At 46.7% G+C, this 16750-nt stretch overlaps 2 protein-coding genes across 2 annotated transcripts in view; one reads left to right on the top strand and one right to left on the bottom strand.

Annotated features, from left to right (window-relative positions):
* Positions 1–312: 312 nt before the first annotated feature.
* The window catches only part of LOC130527240 (voltage-dependent T-type calcium channel subunit alpha-1I-like), a 103358-nt gene continuing 86920 nt past the window's right edge, over positions 313–16750 (bottom strand). The window contains 9 exon segments of the mRNA XM_057035510.1: positions 313–1127; positions 2271–2320; positions 2323–2478; positions 3142–3301; positions 3402–3539; positions 4691–4831; positions 14637–15050; positions 15623–15744; positions 16225–16303. Coding sequence (XP_056891490.1) covers positions 1005–1127; positions 2271–2320; positions 2323–2478; positions 3142–3301; positions 3402–3539; positions 4691–4831; positions 14637–15050; positions 15623–15744; positions 16225–16303 — 1383 coding nt within the window. The 3' untranslated portion in view covers positions 313–1004.
* Positions 5022–11216, top strand: LOC130527242 (protein NYNRIN-like). The gene is made up of 2 exons (XM_057035512.1): positions 5022–9617; positions 10679–11216. The coding sequence occupies exon 1, from the start codon at positions 7212–7214 to the stop codon at positions 9519–9521; it is 2310 nt and encodes a 769-aa protein (XP_056891492.1). The 5' UTR covers positions 5022–7211; the 3' UTR covers positions 9522–9617; positions 10679–11216.

Below are 16750 nucleotides of genomic sequence, written 5' to 3'. Positions count from 1 at the left end.
TCGGCAATAGTCACGTTGGATTCTGTCAGTTTTCCGTCCGGCGCAACACTAATGAGGGTCTCAGGGACAAAGGACACTCACACAACTCCAAGACGACAAAGATGAGGACAGAAAGATGCTCGACCTCCTCTTTCACCTGACAAAGATGCCAAAGAGGAAAAGGTGTCCGATGCTACTCGTTGTGATGGATATTACAAAATAAAGTCAATAAATAAACTGTACAATGTTCAGTTCTTCCTTAAAAGAAGCTCCAGCATTTTGCCATCTGTCCGGTGCTGATGACTGTGTTTTTGCACAAAGGTTGAGGGCACGTTGGGTCAAAGGGTTTCTTTTAATTGTTGTTTTTTATACATTAATGCCATCTCAACAATGTTCAGCCGCAGTTTCGGGTCCGGTCTCCCCCTCCCCGAGGTTTTGAAGTCCAGCTCAGGACACAGACATCTTCAAGGCTCAACTCTGTTACAGTTACAGGCTGAACTAGCCCGTCTCTAACAACCAGCCACCCTTTGAAGAGGCGGTTGTGCTCTTGCGAGAGCTGACCCGAGGAGAGAACAAACGACTTGACGATGAGAGAAATTCGCAATCACAGACATGTTTTGTATTTAAAAAAGAAAAACAGTTCTGAAATGCAAATAGTTCAACTACAGAGAGGCAACGAGTGTTTTCATCTGGTGCTTCTGTCTGTGAAGCCGCTGTCCTCGCCCCTCCATCGGCCCTGGTGTTGGACGTGTGACCACAGCAGTGACGTCTGTCTTTTCTCTAGACCGACAAACTGCTTTGACCCTGTGGGCCGGTGCTGTTACATTTCTACACCAGTGGGGGTGCCAGGGAGCCTGGGCTGAGAGGGGGCATCAGCCGAAAGTCTGTCTGTAGCCGCCTCCTCCTGCCTCTGCGAGCATTGGAAAAATTTAGAGAGACCTGTAGGGGGCAGCCACACTCACTCTGACCCCTCTGGTGCCCCCTGGTGGCGCGGGGGTCAAATGTTATGGTTGGTCCTGGTATGTTTATTGGATCGCTGGGGAGGGAGCATACAAGAGGCACGAGGAGCTGAGCCCTTCTTCTAGAGTGGTCTGGAGGCTGCCCTCGGAAGCGCCCGCATCCAGGAAGGAATCACTGTGGGGCAGATGCTGCAGGCAGAGGGAGACCGAAATAAGTAATAACTGGGACTTTGGTTTGGCAAATGTGTAAATCTGAAGCAGTTACAGCCCAGATTCACCCATTCGATGACATTTTTCAAGCATTTGCCTAATGAAGGTGTTCCCTCAATAGCAGAAATGATGAAGAGTGCAGGAGAAGCACAGCGAACTATTACATCTACTTTTACCCCCTGGAATCAGATGCTGCCAAATCCGCGTTGTAACTCCAAAACCAAGAACACTGAAAACAGCTAATGTGTCACGCGTGATTACTTTCATTGAAATTGTAGCGTGTGCAGGAGGGTGCTAGTCATTACCTCTAATCCTGGCCGCGTTCCTGCCACGGTCTCAGTAAACAAAACCACAGGGGAGAAGAGTTTATGAAAAAAAAAAATGGAGAAAATGAGGGGCTGGCAGCAACACAAGCAAAGAAAAGATGATGGAGTGAACCAGGAAGAATGTTAAGATGGTGTGAGGAGGAGAAAATGTGAGCAAAGCGAGCCAAGAAGAGCCGTCAACACGGAGCCGGCATCAGGCTCCGGGTTTGCCAGGCTAATTAGCTGCGTGCTGCAGAGCATTACTGCAGCGACGGAGCATCACAGAGGCAGTCAAACGCAGGCTAAACAAACCCAACAGGTACCAGAGGAAGAAAGGAAACCATCTCCATGGATACAGGAGAACTAAAATTAATGTTCACCTCTTTGTTGGCTTTATGTAGGAGCCAACAGAGCGAGGTGTTAGCATTCAACCATTCCCTTTAATTAGAAATGATTTCACTCCATTTTAATCATTGCAGTGCATTCTCCAGTTCTGAGCAGCCCAATATGGATCTGTAGGTGCTACTCAAGCACCAACCCTGGGATCATCATCAATGCTGCGGCACCGTTACAGTGAGATTTCAAAAGTGAACAGTTGGTAATTAATTAGCAGGATTTTCTTCAGGTTGCAGCTTCTGCGGCCTTAGATTTGGACCCTCTGAAATCTCATTCTAACTCAGCTCTCTGATAGGACAATAAAGTTCACTGCGTAATGATGTCCCATCAGGACACCACATGCCCCCCAGAGACGGAGATGTCAGCTCCTGATCATCCATCCGTCCCGACAAACAGGCGTCAGCTCATCCATCTGGAATACCTGCGAGGTCAAGGGTTGGCAGTTTGGTCCAGGTGAGCGGAGGAGGGAGGCGGTGAAGCCAGCTGGGGAGGCTCTCTGTCTCCGGGACTACTGGTGTCCTCTGGGCCACCCGGGTGAGCGGCAGCTGATGGGTGGATGACCTCCGCTGGTGTGCGGAACAAAGGTGAAGACCCACCAGCGTCTGCACCGCAGCTCCGTCCATCTCCATCTGGAAGGGGTCCTGATGTTTCAGTCAATCAGCTCTTATTCCGGGTCACTGAACACAGCATCTATACTTTTACTTTAATATATATATAAATATAAATATATATATTTTATATATAAATATTTAACTTTTAAAGAAAGCTTGTTAACAATGGGCGGGTGATCAATCAATCTTTATTTATATATAGCGTCTGTTACAATCAGAATTGTTTCTAGGCGCTTTACAGAATCCCAGGGCCTGACCCCCAACAAGCAACAGTGGCAAGGAAAAACTCCCCTTTAACAGGAAGAAACCCTGAGCAGGACCAGGCTCATATAGGGGGACCCTATATAAGTTCAACATCTCATTTATCACTGTTTTAACTCCGGTAGAAGTCAATCAAGCAGGTTCCACGTGTCCTTATGGGACAGCGCCAGGAAGAAGCTTTGTCTCCTTTAAAAGATACCATCAATGTCATGACAAAGTCAAGCATAATGAAGCCGCTTACATACCGGCGAGGGGGTCATGGAAAACACAGATAAGGATAATCACGCATTGGTGAAAGGTAACCCAGATAGGATTCATTTAATATAATTGTGAGATCAGGATTTTGCTCTCCTGCAGCTCACAGCAGGGGGTGTTACACACGATGGGAGCTACCTAAAGCATGCACATGCACGCTGGTACCTGCGCAGCACGCTGGGCTCAGCGTGTCCACCTCGGCTTGGATGCCCTCCTCAAACCTCTCGTGGTCCCCGTCCTCGCTCCCGGAGCTGCAGCGGCGGAGGCCTCTGTAGCCCCCGGAAGCTGGCAGCTCCTCCGAGCTGTGCGAGTCACTGCTGCCCTGCTGGGAGGGCAATGCATGATGGGAAAAAGGTAGAGAGAGAAACTGTCAGTGACGGGAACGAGATCAGGAAGAGTGAAGCCAGCCATCAGAACGGGGGTACCTGGCTGTCCCTGACCAGCAGCTGGTAGTTGCTGTGCTCGTCCAGACTCAGGTCGTCAGGCAGCGCCAGAGAGGACGACTTGTCGGACAGCTGCTCCGACATGAGGGACGCCTGCTCCACCTCCGCCAGTTTAATCTGCTGCGCACACACACACGCACGTTGGACACCTCGTCGGGCTTGTGATGGAGCGGGCAGCGATGTCGCAGCACCGCCACTGTGGTTTTGTTGGGATTTCACGCAGTTCTGGATCCACCATTTCCACATTGTCAGCCCAGCTGACCTCAATTCCCCTCAAAACACAGAAGCCCCTCGTTCAAACAGTAATTACATGGATGGACTCGACACACGCGCACGCACACACACACACGCACTCAGATTGGGATTGCATGTGTATTAGAACTCGTGGCGTCACCTCTGCCCTGTGCTGAAATTGGTTTTTCTTTTTTTGGTGTCATGTTTGCATGTGCGTAAGCGCGATGACTGGTCGCCGTGTTAAGCTGTCTGGTTTGGGCTGTAAATGCTGGGCTGAAGTATATGAAGGGAGGCTGGGGGAGGCTCCAGAAGCGGAGCCACTTCTGACAGCTAAGCCCTCCAGTATTGGATGTTGCTATTTTCTATCTGACAAAAATTGGAATGCATCAACTCTGTCCTGGATATAATTTATTTATGAAAAACAGGGTGATTTCAGATAAAAATGCTGTGGGTTAAAACACATGGGTGTGTGTGTTTGTGCGTGTGTGTGTGTGTGTGACTTTTAGACTTCTATTCGGGAAACTTTGAGAACGAGTAAAAACTACCAAATTACAATATAAGGGGCTGGATTCAAATTGGATGCAGCCTCCTGGTCTCCTTGGCAACAGTCGTGTGTGTGTGTGCGCGCATGTGTGTGTCCCCGTCTTCTCCATTTAGCCCTGACCTCCATCCTCTCGCACCTTCATCACACCCCCGCTTTCACTTCCATTCCACTTGATTAACAATGTTTGTTTAAGTCAACATGCACGAGCACCCGTACATATTCCAGATGCACATACAGAAATGGCCGCAAAAGACAGACAAACAGACAGACAGACGGGTCAAACGTGCACTCTCAGCAACGAAAGCGTAGCAAAATCACCACTAATTATTGTTCATAATCATGAAAAACAGCCCGGTCTCACTGCTGCTGCTTAATTAAAGAAATTAAAGCTCATTTGCTAAATGGCTCAAAATAGGACAAGAAAAGAGCTTCCAGGCTACGATTCGACAGACAAGGACGTGCACGTGGACGCTTGTGCACGGCCCCCACTCACCTCCTGTGGGTGGCTCCTGCAGTCCTTGCAGACAGGAGGAGAACTGTAGTGATGGAAAACGGAACCAGAGAGGTTGTCAATCATGTCCCCTTCCAAGGAGTCCTTAATTAACAGGGACACACTGTCCAACCACTGGCTCTCCTGACACACACACACACACACACACACACACACACACACACACACACACACACAGAGAGAGAGAGAGAGAGAGAGAGAGAGAGAGAGAGAGAGAGAGAGAGCATTGATATTTCTAACAATAAAATATGAACCAGCAACTCTGTAAAAGTGTTGTGTGCATGTGGTGGGAGCAGACAAGTGGGGCATGTTGTGAGAAGAATTATTGTTGTTATTACTATTATCGTTTCAATGCTATAGTAAGTATAGTAAGTAGATTTAGAATGTTTAATCAAAAAGAATGTATGAGTGTTTGACTCAAGTATTGTAGCTGTTATGTTCCCAGCACTGGGAGGTATCATGTTCAAGGACACGAGGAAGTCGTAGAGATAGGAGGAGAAGGAATCATGAAGTTGTTTTGATACCAATGTTGTGTGAACCAAATAAAAGAGGAGAGCGAGCAGCAGACTGACGGAGTTGAGAGAGGAAGCTTGAACTGCTCGTCAGCTCTCCCTTGCAAGGCCACCTGTTGTCTGTGTGGTTGATCTGAGTCTAGTAAACGAACAGCGCGGGTGACCAAACATCACCCTCACAAAAATTGGTCCTTCGAGCCGGATCCCAAGACCTGGAGAGGAGCGCCGTGGGACGACCGAACGCCGAAGTCTGCGCAGCCGGAGTCAAAAGGACGTCCGAAGTGAAAGACCTTTCATCACGAGTTGACGGAAGGCCGGTCTTCGTCCCTCCCAGGGCGACCATCTCCAGTGACGGGAAGAAGGCACTAAAACAACTCAGAGAGAAACCATCGAGACAACGGAGTGAGTATAAGACACAAAAAGCGCTACACGGAATATACCGCGGTATTGCCTGCCTGGTCATCAGGAGAGAAGCAGAGGCAAGATACACCCGCCTCCTCGGAGGTAGAAGCTTGGTGTATACTCTCCTGATTAAAAAAGAGGGGTTATAAGGCCACGGCGGAGGGACTGAACTAGATATCCTGTATGGATTGAGGGTTGTTCAGTCGGGAGATCAGGCGTCTCCATTCAAATATATAAAAACTGATAAATAAAGTGCAAACATGGGCAACCAACATTCCACAAAAGGTGCTGAATTCGAAATCCCAGCATCATGTAAACACATGGAAGACAAATATCCAGGTTCATGCTCATATGTTCAGCTGTGGATGACTAAGTTCGATTGGGATGGTAACTTAGACAGGCCAGGCAATATTACAAAATTAAAAGAAGTTACCATACTGAAACCCAGCAAGTCCTCATGTGCGTTAATGGCAAGAAATGGGGCACTGTTAGAGGAGATTGGGTCCCAGTGGATCCAGCCACTCAACAACCATGGCAGCCTGGCAGCCAAGAACTAAATGACAGACTTGACAGACTGTACGAGCGCATGCGAACTACTTTTACCAGACGAGCTGACTACAGCGCCATTACGGCCACGAGACAAAAGACTGACGAAAGTTTTGAAGACTATAGCATGAGAATGAAAGATGTGTTCCGAAAAAATAGTGGAATTCCGTATGCGGAAGAACCAGAAGGTCCCTACCAACAGCAGTTAAAGCAAGCTATACATGGGGGATCAAAATCAGAGATAAAATCATGGGTAGAGAGACAATTAGTTGATTTCGGAACTAGTAACCTAAACCGCTATGAACAACATGCTATGCATGCTGAAAGACAATGCCAAAAAAGTAAGAATCAATCAACAGGCATGTTTTTCAATGCCAACCCTCTCCCAAGCCGAGGCCGAGGACGTGGGCGAGGCCGAGGCGGAAGGGGAGGAGGAGGCAATTCCCGTGAAAATGATCAGTGTCATTATTGTAAAAATTATGGACACTGGGAACGTAATTGCAGAAAGAAACAACGTGACCAGAGATACAATAGAGGACAGCAGCAAGGTTCTAATCCACCTCAACAATGACTAGAACCGGAAAAAGATGTCACAAAAATTAAAACAAATCAGGGCACAAAATTTGACCAATTTGAAAAAGATGACTTAGAAGATGTTTTAGACTTAGAAACCATCTTCCTGTTTGCTGAAGGCAAACCAGAAATACAACTGACCGTGTTAGGCAATTCTTTAACATTCTTAGTAGACACGGGTGCAGGTAAATCAGTAATTAGAGATCCAATAGCCCTGGCACCAACTTCTACACAGATTTTTGTGAGATCAGCAAATGGTCTCATAACTAAAGAAAGAATGTCAGTTCCTGTAGATGTTTGTGACCCTGTAAGTGGAATCACACTTAAAGCTCCTTTCGTGATCTCCACCACATGTCCCGTAAATCTGTTAGGAAGAGATCTTATCTCTCAGCTTCAGTTGATGATTCGTACCACAGCCGAAGGGATGTGGTCTGTAGATAGAATGGTTAATCTGTGGGTAAGAGAAGCAGATGATGTCATTCTTAGGACTAGTGAATTTTTGCAGATCATGGATCTTAGATTATGCGAAAATAACTGCCCCTTTACAAGCATTGATGTATGATAATCCCTTAGCAATGACTGATGTGTTAACTTGGACCCCTGAAGCTGAAGAAGCATTTACACACACAAAGCAGGCCCTTGTAGGTGCTGGAGTGTTAAAGCTGCCAGACTATCAGAAGCCTTTTGAGCAGGTCGTAGATTGCAAAGGTAATTTTATGACTTCAGTTTTGTTGCAAAAACACGGAGATAAGAGGCAGCCAGTGGCCTATTACTCCCACAAGCTAGATTCCGTAGTTTGTGCACTCCCACCATGCGTTAAAGCAGTGGTGGCAGCATCTGAGGCAGTAAAAGCCTCCGCAGGAGTGGTGCTATATCATGAGCTAACTTTGCTAGTTCCACATGCAGTGTCAATACTGCTGCTACAAAGTAAGATAGCATTCCTGTCGCCCGCACGTCATCTTTCCTGCATGGCAGTGTTGCTCTCTCAGCCGAATCTGACGATTCGACGCTGCACAATCTTAAACCCAGCAACGCTGCTACCCACCGCAGAAGAGGGACACCAGCACAACTGCCTGGATGAGGTCTCCACCAAGGTCCTGCCGCGACCAGATCTCAGTGATGTCGCGTTGACTACAGGACAGACACTATTTGTGGATGGATCATCGAGAAAGGATGACTGTGGACGCACTAGAACTGCCTATGCAGTAGTCACAGCAACTGAGGTGGTGGAGGCGAAATCACTTCCCTCCTCCTATTCTGCTCAAGCTGCAGAACTCGTCGCACTCACACGTGCCTGTGAACTAAGCAAAGGACAAGATGTTACCATTTACACAGATAGTCAATATGCTTTTTCCACGCTGTTTGTGTTTGCTCAACAATGGAATTTAAGAGGGATGAAAACGTCGACCGGCAAACCGGTCATGCATGCAGAACTGTTAAAAAAGTTATTGGCAGCAGTACAGCAGCCACGCAAAATAGCTGTATGTAAATGCACTGCACATACTAACAACACAGACGCAGTCTCACAAGGCAATGCCTTTGCTGACAGAGCCGCAAAGGCTGCAGCAAATAACAACACACTTCTTGATAATGAGGAATCATTTACCTTAGAACCTGCAGATAATGATATTCTAAAAGAAATGCAACAAAGTGCTCCAGAAAAAGAAAAGGCCATGTGGAAGAAGCGAGGGGCCAAACTGGATGACAAAGGACTGTTAACCATAGGAAACAAGCCAATCCTTCCCCGGAATATGCATAAATGGGCAGCATTAGTGAGCCATGGGCCATGCCATGTCTCAACAGGAGGGATGGTACAGATGGTTAATGAACATTATTACACTATAGGATTTCATACCTACTCAAAAAATTTTTGTTCACAATGTGCTATTTGTGTAAAACACAGCCCACAGGGAGCCCTTAAGGCCCCTGCAGGCACTACACCATTACCAAATCATCCATTTCACACAGTTTTTCTAGATTTTATTCAGCTAACACCATGTGAAGGTAAACAATATTGTCTAGTAGTGTTAGATGGATTTACTAGGTGGGTAGAAATTTTCCCCACAGCAAAAGCAGATGCACTGACAGTAGCAAAAGTTTTATGTAGAGAAATCATTCCCAGGTTTGGCATCCCGAAGGTCATCTGGAGCGACAATGGAAGCCATTTTGTAAATGAGATAGTGAAAACTGTAGGAGTAACTTTGGACATTGATTTGAAGAATCACTGCGCATACCACCCTCAGAGTGCAGGATTGGTTGAAAGAGTCAACGGAACTATTAAGAACAGACTGAAGAAGTGTATGGACGAGACAGGAAAGAACTGGATGTTTTGTCTCGACCTGGTGAAATTATGGATGCACATAACACCACACAAGAAAACAGGCATCACACCCTTTGAAGCATTATATGGGCGGCCTTATTGCCTGCCATACTTTGCAACAACAAATGAGCTAAAACATGTTGAAGAAACAATAGCAGATTATCTGAAAAAAGTGTTACTTAACCGATGTGTGAATACAGTAAATGTTCTGCCTAGTCCTGTGTCTTCCACAGATTCCACCCCCCAGGAACCCATTCAACCGGGCGACTACGTGTGGGTGAAGAAGTTTGTGCGGAAGAGGTGGAACACGCCTAGATGGGAAGGTCCTTATCAAGTACAGCTGACCACAAAGACTGCAGTTCGAGTGGATGGAAAACTGTCGTGGATACACCTTTCACATTGTAAGAAACAGAAAATTCTTCCAGGTGAAGGCGAGGGAGCAGTGGCGGACTCTCCGTAAACGGCTGACGGCCTGTATAGGTCCAGCAACGGCTGAACCCCGTCGGAACCTGTGAAGAGGATCTAAAAGGAAATGAAGTTGTTCTTCCTAATTGTGGTGAGTGCTGTGACGGCGGGACTCGTGAGTTTTGGTCTTTGGAATTCCGACAGGAGGGAGGTAATCAGGGACAGAAAGATGCTCTGAGACAGGATGAGAGCTACGCGCGCGCTAAACGCGCCGTAGTTAGCCACTTAGAACATTCGTGGTTAGAACAAGATCCAGAGTCCTCACACACTTACAGTTTGAATACATGGTGGCGCTATGCTACTTTCACAGCTTGGACACAGAATCATTCAACACAGAGGTGTCCAGAAGGTTATAACTGTACATGTAACTATCCCGCTTTCGCGCCAGGAGACAAAGGCACGCAATTAGTGAATAAGGGATGGTGGTTATGTGGACACAATGCGTATGCAGACCTACCAGCAAACTGGTCAGGAGTGTGTGCTCCAGTACATCTCAAGGATCACACAGTCATAATTTATGCTGCTAATGCTAGATCTGCACCACAGTTGCGTTCCAGGAGAGATTTGAATGACGAGTTCAAACCACATGACTCAGTGTGGGGCACAGATGTACCACGAGAGTTTAAGCATTGGCCAACCGGAAATAAAGTGATCATGACACTCTTTCCGTGGCTAGGAATAGGAAAGAACATATTGAGATTGGAAACAGTTGATTACAGGTTGAAAGTATTTACTAATTTGACAAAAGTTGCTCTCACAGGAGTCAAGGAAGAAATGACAGCGCTAAGACTGATGACCATGCAGAATAGGATGGCCTTAGATCTCATAACGGCCCCCCAGGGAGGAGTTTGTGCAATGGTAGGAGATTACTGTTGTACGTTCATCCCAGAGAATGATGCGGACGGTCACCTGATAGATAGCGCATTGAGAAATTTAACTAAACTACAGAGAGCTATGATTGATGATGGTAGTCCCCCACCAGACTGGCTTACAGGAATGTTGTCAAGGTGGAGGGAACTGTTGTTCAAGATAGGAATGATGATAGGGATAGTGCTGCTAGTATTAGCCATACTAGCTTGCTGTGTAGTACCTCTTGTTCGGGGTTGCATTGGCCGGCTCGTGGGATCAGCTGTTACTAGTACTTTGCTGCAGGTGGAAGAACGATCTCTACTGGACAACGATGAAGAAGAATGGACAAATGTGATGCAAGATGTAAATGAAATGTTTAAGATGTCTTAAGCTGTACACATGTTGAACTCTGAGTGTAAGAAATGTGTTTCTAGGAAAATGACGTAATGCATTTAAATTTCATGAAATGAAATGATGTAATACTGACAATGAGAATCTAGACGCATTTAACGATAAACAGGAGGGAAATGTGAGAAGAATTATTGTTGTTATTACTATTATCGTTTCAATGCTATAGTAAGTATAGTAAGTAGATTTAGAATGTTTAATCAAAAAGAATGTATGAGTGTTTGACTCAAGTATTGTAGCTGTTATGTTCCCAGCACTGGGAGGTATCATGTTCAAGGACACGAGGAAGTCGTAGAGATAGGAGGAGAAGGAATCATGAAGTTGTTTTGATACCAATGTTGTGTGAACCAAATAAAAGAGGAGAGCGAGCAGCAGACTGACGGAGTTGAGAGAGGAAGCTTGAACTGCTCGTCAGCTCTCCCTTGCAAGGCCACCTGTTGTCTGTGTGGTTGATCTGAGTCTAGTAAACGAACAGCGCGGGTGACCAAACATCACCCTCACAATGTGCACAGTTCAAATGGGTTTTGAACCTTGAAAGACTTAATAAAACATGTGCTGGGTGACACTGCAAACAGAAGACACGAGCTGAAGAAACTTCACTGGAGTTCTGCTCAGGAGGGCCACTGCTCACGCCTCTCCCACTGTCTCTCATGGGTGTCAGCGCTGTCTCTTCGTCACTCTTCCTCTTCCTTTTCCCCCTCTCTTCTTCCCTGTCTTCACTCAGCCTCGGCTGTCGTGGCTGCAGCAGATGCTCTGGGACCCTCGCTCTCGCTCTCCTGGGTTCTTTTAGATGTTTTGGATGTTGATTTTTCCTCCTCTGTGAAACTGATTAGCTTTTTTCACGCTTTAATGCTGTTTGTTGTACTTGTTTTTCCCCATTTGGGTACAAAAGCAGTGCTTACAGATTCTGTAAAAGTGGGACACAGTCCCGGATCTTCCTGATGTCCACGACTTGAAACATGTGAGAGGTGAAGACAGCAAAGTTTAAGCCAGCTGTCCTGTCAGACACAGCGAGGGCTGAGGCTGTTTGGCGTTGCTGGGGGCCATGACCTTATCTGACCCTCTGTGCAACCATCTGGGTGTCTCACCCCCGACATCCCTGATGCTTTTGGTTTGGATCCTAAATACAAGTCCGAAGCCCTTTCTTGCTCTTAAAACCTGGATATGTTAATACTTAGGTGTGGCCCCCTAAACAAGAGACACTTTAAACCTGGAAAATACCTTGAACCTGTCTTATTTCTGTGAAAGAAGAATCCCTCCAGTGTTTTGAGCTTTGTGACTCACACTCTTCCTCTGCAGAGGGATTTTGTACTAGAAGCACTTCAGACAGTTGAATATATTTGGTAATGTTTGGATGATGCTCTGGTCTGATCTGAGTCGGCGGCTTATTTTACACATGTATGCAGACACACAAAGACTGGCAGCGGGGGGCAGTGTTAATAAGGCACGACCAGAATCCATGTTCTCCTTGGTGCTTTTCCTGCAGCAGTGTGTGTTTCCTGTCAGAAAGGAAACTGTGAGCCGGAGTCCCTGTCACTCAGTTCACTCAAAAGAATCATGAAGCTGAACATGGCAAATTGCGAGAAAAGCAGCTTAAAAGCTGAAAGGACTGCTGCGGATCCTCGTTGCAGCGCCGCAATCGGGCGAGCTGACTGCAAACACAGATGAGGCTCTGATAGCGGCTCCAGGCCCGGAGTCATTCTGAGGACTTGTGCATGTGAGGCAGCAGGAAACACCAATCCAAGGCCGTCAAACAGTCGCCACTTCCTCAACTGTCTCATCAGCTCAGGTCAGATACTGCTGACAAAGACTCTCAGAGGTTCTCTAACCTGAAGTCTGCAGATCAATAACTGGAGTCCAGACACTGATTCTCCTGACTGGGGATTCACTTAAATGTAAATGACACAGATTTAATAGTCTTAAAAACTCCTCAAAGCCCTCTGAGTCAGACTTAAGGCCTTTTGCTACTTTGGCCTTTTGCAAAGTGACTCTGCTCACACCTTCACATGTTCGGTAGAACATGCATGTTTATCTCCTCCACCTCTATTAAGCCTGCCTGGATTCTTGCACCCGTGGGAGGAAACATCCAACTCTCAGTCGGAATACTTGCAAAAATAGGCCAACTTTGCACTTAAATCCTCATAAAGCTCTTGCAGGCTAATCAGACTGAAGACTTAGACAATGTGAAGACATGTGAAGGCTCCTTCCTCGGTCTCATCTTTCTTTTTACTCCATTCCTGGTTAAAAATACCAGAGTGCTGACAGACAATGAGCTATAAGCACAATGAGATGGTGGCGGAGTGTGCCACCCACTCCTCGTCTCCAAAGTCTTGCACACTCAGATCTTTCTGTTCTGTCCTCCTCCCCTCTCTCACACATGGATTCGCTGCCACTCTTTGGGATGGATGACAGTGTTAATTTCCTTTAGTCCCTGCCAAAGTACAAAAAAAGACTCGGGTTCATTAGGCTCAAACTGTGTGCATGTAAGAACACGGGAGGGTTCAGTTAAAAGGCAGAAATAAACATTAGTTTCCCTTTTTGTTTTTTTCTACATCTCATCCATCCTTCCAAAAAAAATGTGAATAAAGCTGCAGCTAATGGGATTCAGGGATGCAACTGGAGGCTTTGTCGCATCTGCTGGTGCTTCCACAAACAGGTAGGGCTTGACTGCATGATCATAAGGAGGAGATCCAACTCTGAAACTGCCAAGGAAAATTTTGGGACAGAAATTGAGCCCAATGAGTCAATGGCGTCAGCTGGACACAGACAAGAACTAATGGAATTAAATATTGATGTCTTATTGTGTTTCCAGTGGTGAGTTATTGATTATTACAACAAAATCTACTGTATCTTCACAAAACGTTAGCTGGGCACAGGGCATACTGAACCGGTAGCACACATTAAGTTCCCACACCCATCCATCTCCCCCACCTCTCACGCTTGTTTACGTGTATTATTTTCCCTGCCGTGCTTCCAAAAATATCTGCTCTCGTTTGTAGCTACGGTAATTTCACGCGGGCCAGTATCGATGTTCTCTGCAGAAATCTGGGAGTTGACGAATGAGCCATCGACGCCAAAGCTCCCACTAAGGGTATTTTTAGACTGGCTGGGACAGCGGTCATTTAATATCACTGTGTGCATGTGTGTGTGTGTGTGTGTGTGTGGTGTGTGTGTGTGTGTGTGTGATGGTATGTAGGGAACAGCTTTGTCGTAAGTGGCTGAACCTTGACACGTGTATTTGACTTCTGAATGTTGTCTGATTCAGACACACACTTGAAGGGATGCATCTTTTCCTGTTCTTGGAGGCTGATTTGCTGGTTCCAAGGGGACATTAGTCGGCAGCGGGACAATCAGTGGCTGCTATAGTGTTACTTTTGGAATGCATTAGTGTGGTGACTCGTGATTTTGTGATTGTCTTGTTGTGGCGCCAGATTCTGTGTGGCACTCTGAACTCATCTGGTCATGACCTGAGGTGGCATGAGGTGTATCAGGTACTTTAGTTGCACTGAGTATTATATCAAAATGCATTTTCTAAATATGCATTTTCAGCCATTCAAGTGATAGATTTAAACATGTAATGAGAAAATAAAAGTTTTGAGCTCCTACACTGTTAACACAGGCCTTATTCTCTATGTTTAGCAGCAGCAATCAAACAGGAGGGAAATCTCAGAAGATCCTGAAGAAGCATCTTCTCCTCTACTCCTTCTGTCATGTGTGTGACCATTGCATCATCCAGCATTTATCCACCAGGAACAACATTTTCTATTCACAGCGACTCCATTTTGCACAGGTGATGAGCTTGTTGAGGAGAAGGCGGGTAAGATGATAGAAAATAAATTATTTTTCTTCTTACCAGAGCTGGAGAGAAGAGTCGACATCGACGCTGCGCGAGTCCCTCGTGAGCTCCACCACCTCCTCCTTCATCTGATGTCGCGCCCGGACCTCCGACTGCCCCGGCTGCACCAGCGCCGGCCCCACTCACAGCACTGCCTGTCGCCCCAGCGATGGCACCGATGCCCCCCATCATGCAACAGAGGCCCCCCTGTGCCAGCTCCATCTCGATCTCGGCATCCATCTCTGCATCCTCCTGCGCCTCCTTGTTGGAGTCGTCCAGATGTTTCATGAGCACTGCCACCACGACGTTGATCAGGACGAACTGCGCCGTCAGCACAAAAGACACAAAGTACAAGGGGGAGATGAACTGCAGCCCTGCGTGGCAGCTGTAGTCACTCCCTGAACCACCCGGTGGGCATTCTCGCAGGGTGTCCTGGGAGGCAAAGGTGAAGAGAGAAAAAAGAAAGAGAAAAAGAAATATTGGTCACTGTCCGTGACCCGGACCCAGCATGACACCCAACCCTAACCTCTACAGGCTAGTCCAGTTTGTTACTTTATCTCACGTTTAATATATTTCTTCAACAGCCCTTGATGAAATTGGGAGAGCTGCTGCAGCGACACATCCTGAGAGCCTCATCATCACTGATTAACTTTCTGCTGGAAATGAACTATGATACAGTTTCCAAAGCAGCAGGTAATTGTGCCTGATTAGAGAGGGAGAGGTGAGAGAAACGGGATCAAGTGATTTAGATTTCAGACTTGTCATTGGGGCTTTACTGGAGTGTCTTCTTCTACTTCATCCCTGATACTTAGCCCTTATTTGACCTTCCTAAATATCATCTGGGATGTAGTTTTCCAGAAGATGGAGGAATAACTTTACATGAATGAGAGATTCAGCTGATAAACACTCCCCCGAGCCCTGTTTTGGATCTGTGGGGTGGCTCTGCTGCTGGAGATGAGGTGAAAGGGAAGACAGGGTGAAGTCTGGCTGTACACTGGGAATACCTTCATGATGCCATTCCAGTTGTCACCAGTGGAAACCTGGAAGAGTGTGAGGAAAGCCATCCCAAAGTTCTCAAAGGTGGCGTGGCGGCTCATTCCCTCACAGGGGTAGTCAGCGTTACACACTGAAAGAGGACAGGAGAAGTTCAGATGGTGAGACTTCAGTCACAGCCTGTAGGAGGAGGCTCCAACACACCGAAGATGATTGATTGATGCTGGTGAAGACCAACAGTCTTTCAAGGCTCCATAGAGGAATTCTTGGAGGCAGAAGTCAAAGGCAGCTGGACCTCTTTTAGATTCTGACCTGTCAAGATTCTCAGAGTGGCCCACATTGACCTAAAGCACTTCAGACCACCAGCACGGATGACTGAATCGACCTGTGTAGCACTTGTGGCACCAGAGAGGACGGATCCTTCTACTGTAGGTCAAGTTTCAACACAAAGGGATGTTGAAATGGCGTGAGATGGCTTTGGCTTTGATTTGAAACCATTTACAGTTTCCATCCATCATGACTCATAACCTCTTATCAGGGTCACATACACAGCTTTACACAGAAATAATCATTTTCATTGTTTTAGTTTAAGATTGAGTTCTGCTGAACTTACCCAGCTCTCCAAAGAGCTCCACTCCAAGAGCTGCGTAGATGAAAAAGAGCAGCATGAAGAGCAGACCGAGATTTCCCACCTGGTAAAACATAGGAACATTGAAGGGTTAGAAGGACATTTTACCTGCCATCTTCTTAATAGTCAACACATTGACACACTGCAGCAGGATGAGACAATGAGAGGCAGATGGAGGAGAGGACGATGGACTGGGAGGAGGAGTCAAGGCCATGCCTGGGGCTGATGCTCCATTTCCTTGCAGTCATGTAGGCCGACGTTTCAAAGAATATTAAACTCTGACTAAAGTCTTTCGGTCTCCATGGTAAACGAGTTCCCACATGTCAAAAAACGACTGCTGAGACATAATTTAGCCTTTTGTATTACACTGAGAAGTTTTTCCTCGACCCAGTTATGGTGGTCAGGGTGTCTCCTGAAGGTCAGGTACAATCAGGAGGACACTCTGAGACAGGCTCAGGATGTGCTGGAGGGGCTACATCTCCCATCCAGGCCTGGAGCACCTCTGGCGGAT

Source organism: Takifugu flavidus, chromosome 6, assembly GCF_003711565.1.
Source record: "Takifugu flavidus isolate HTHZ2018 chromosome 6, ASM371156v2, whole genome shotgun sequence".
Taxonomy (NCBI): Eukaryota; Metazoa; Chordata; class Actinopteri; order Tetraodontiformes; family Tetraodontidae; genus Takifugu; species Takifugu flavidus.
Note: the sequence above shows the minus strand (reverse complement) of the source record. Positions and strands in the feature narration are given on the sequence as shown.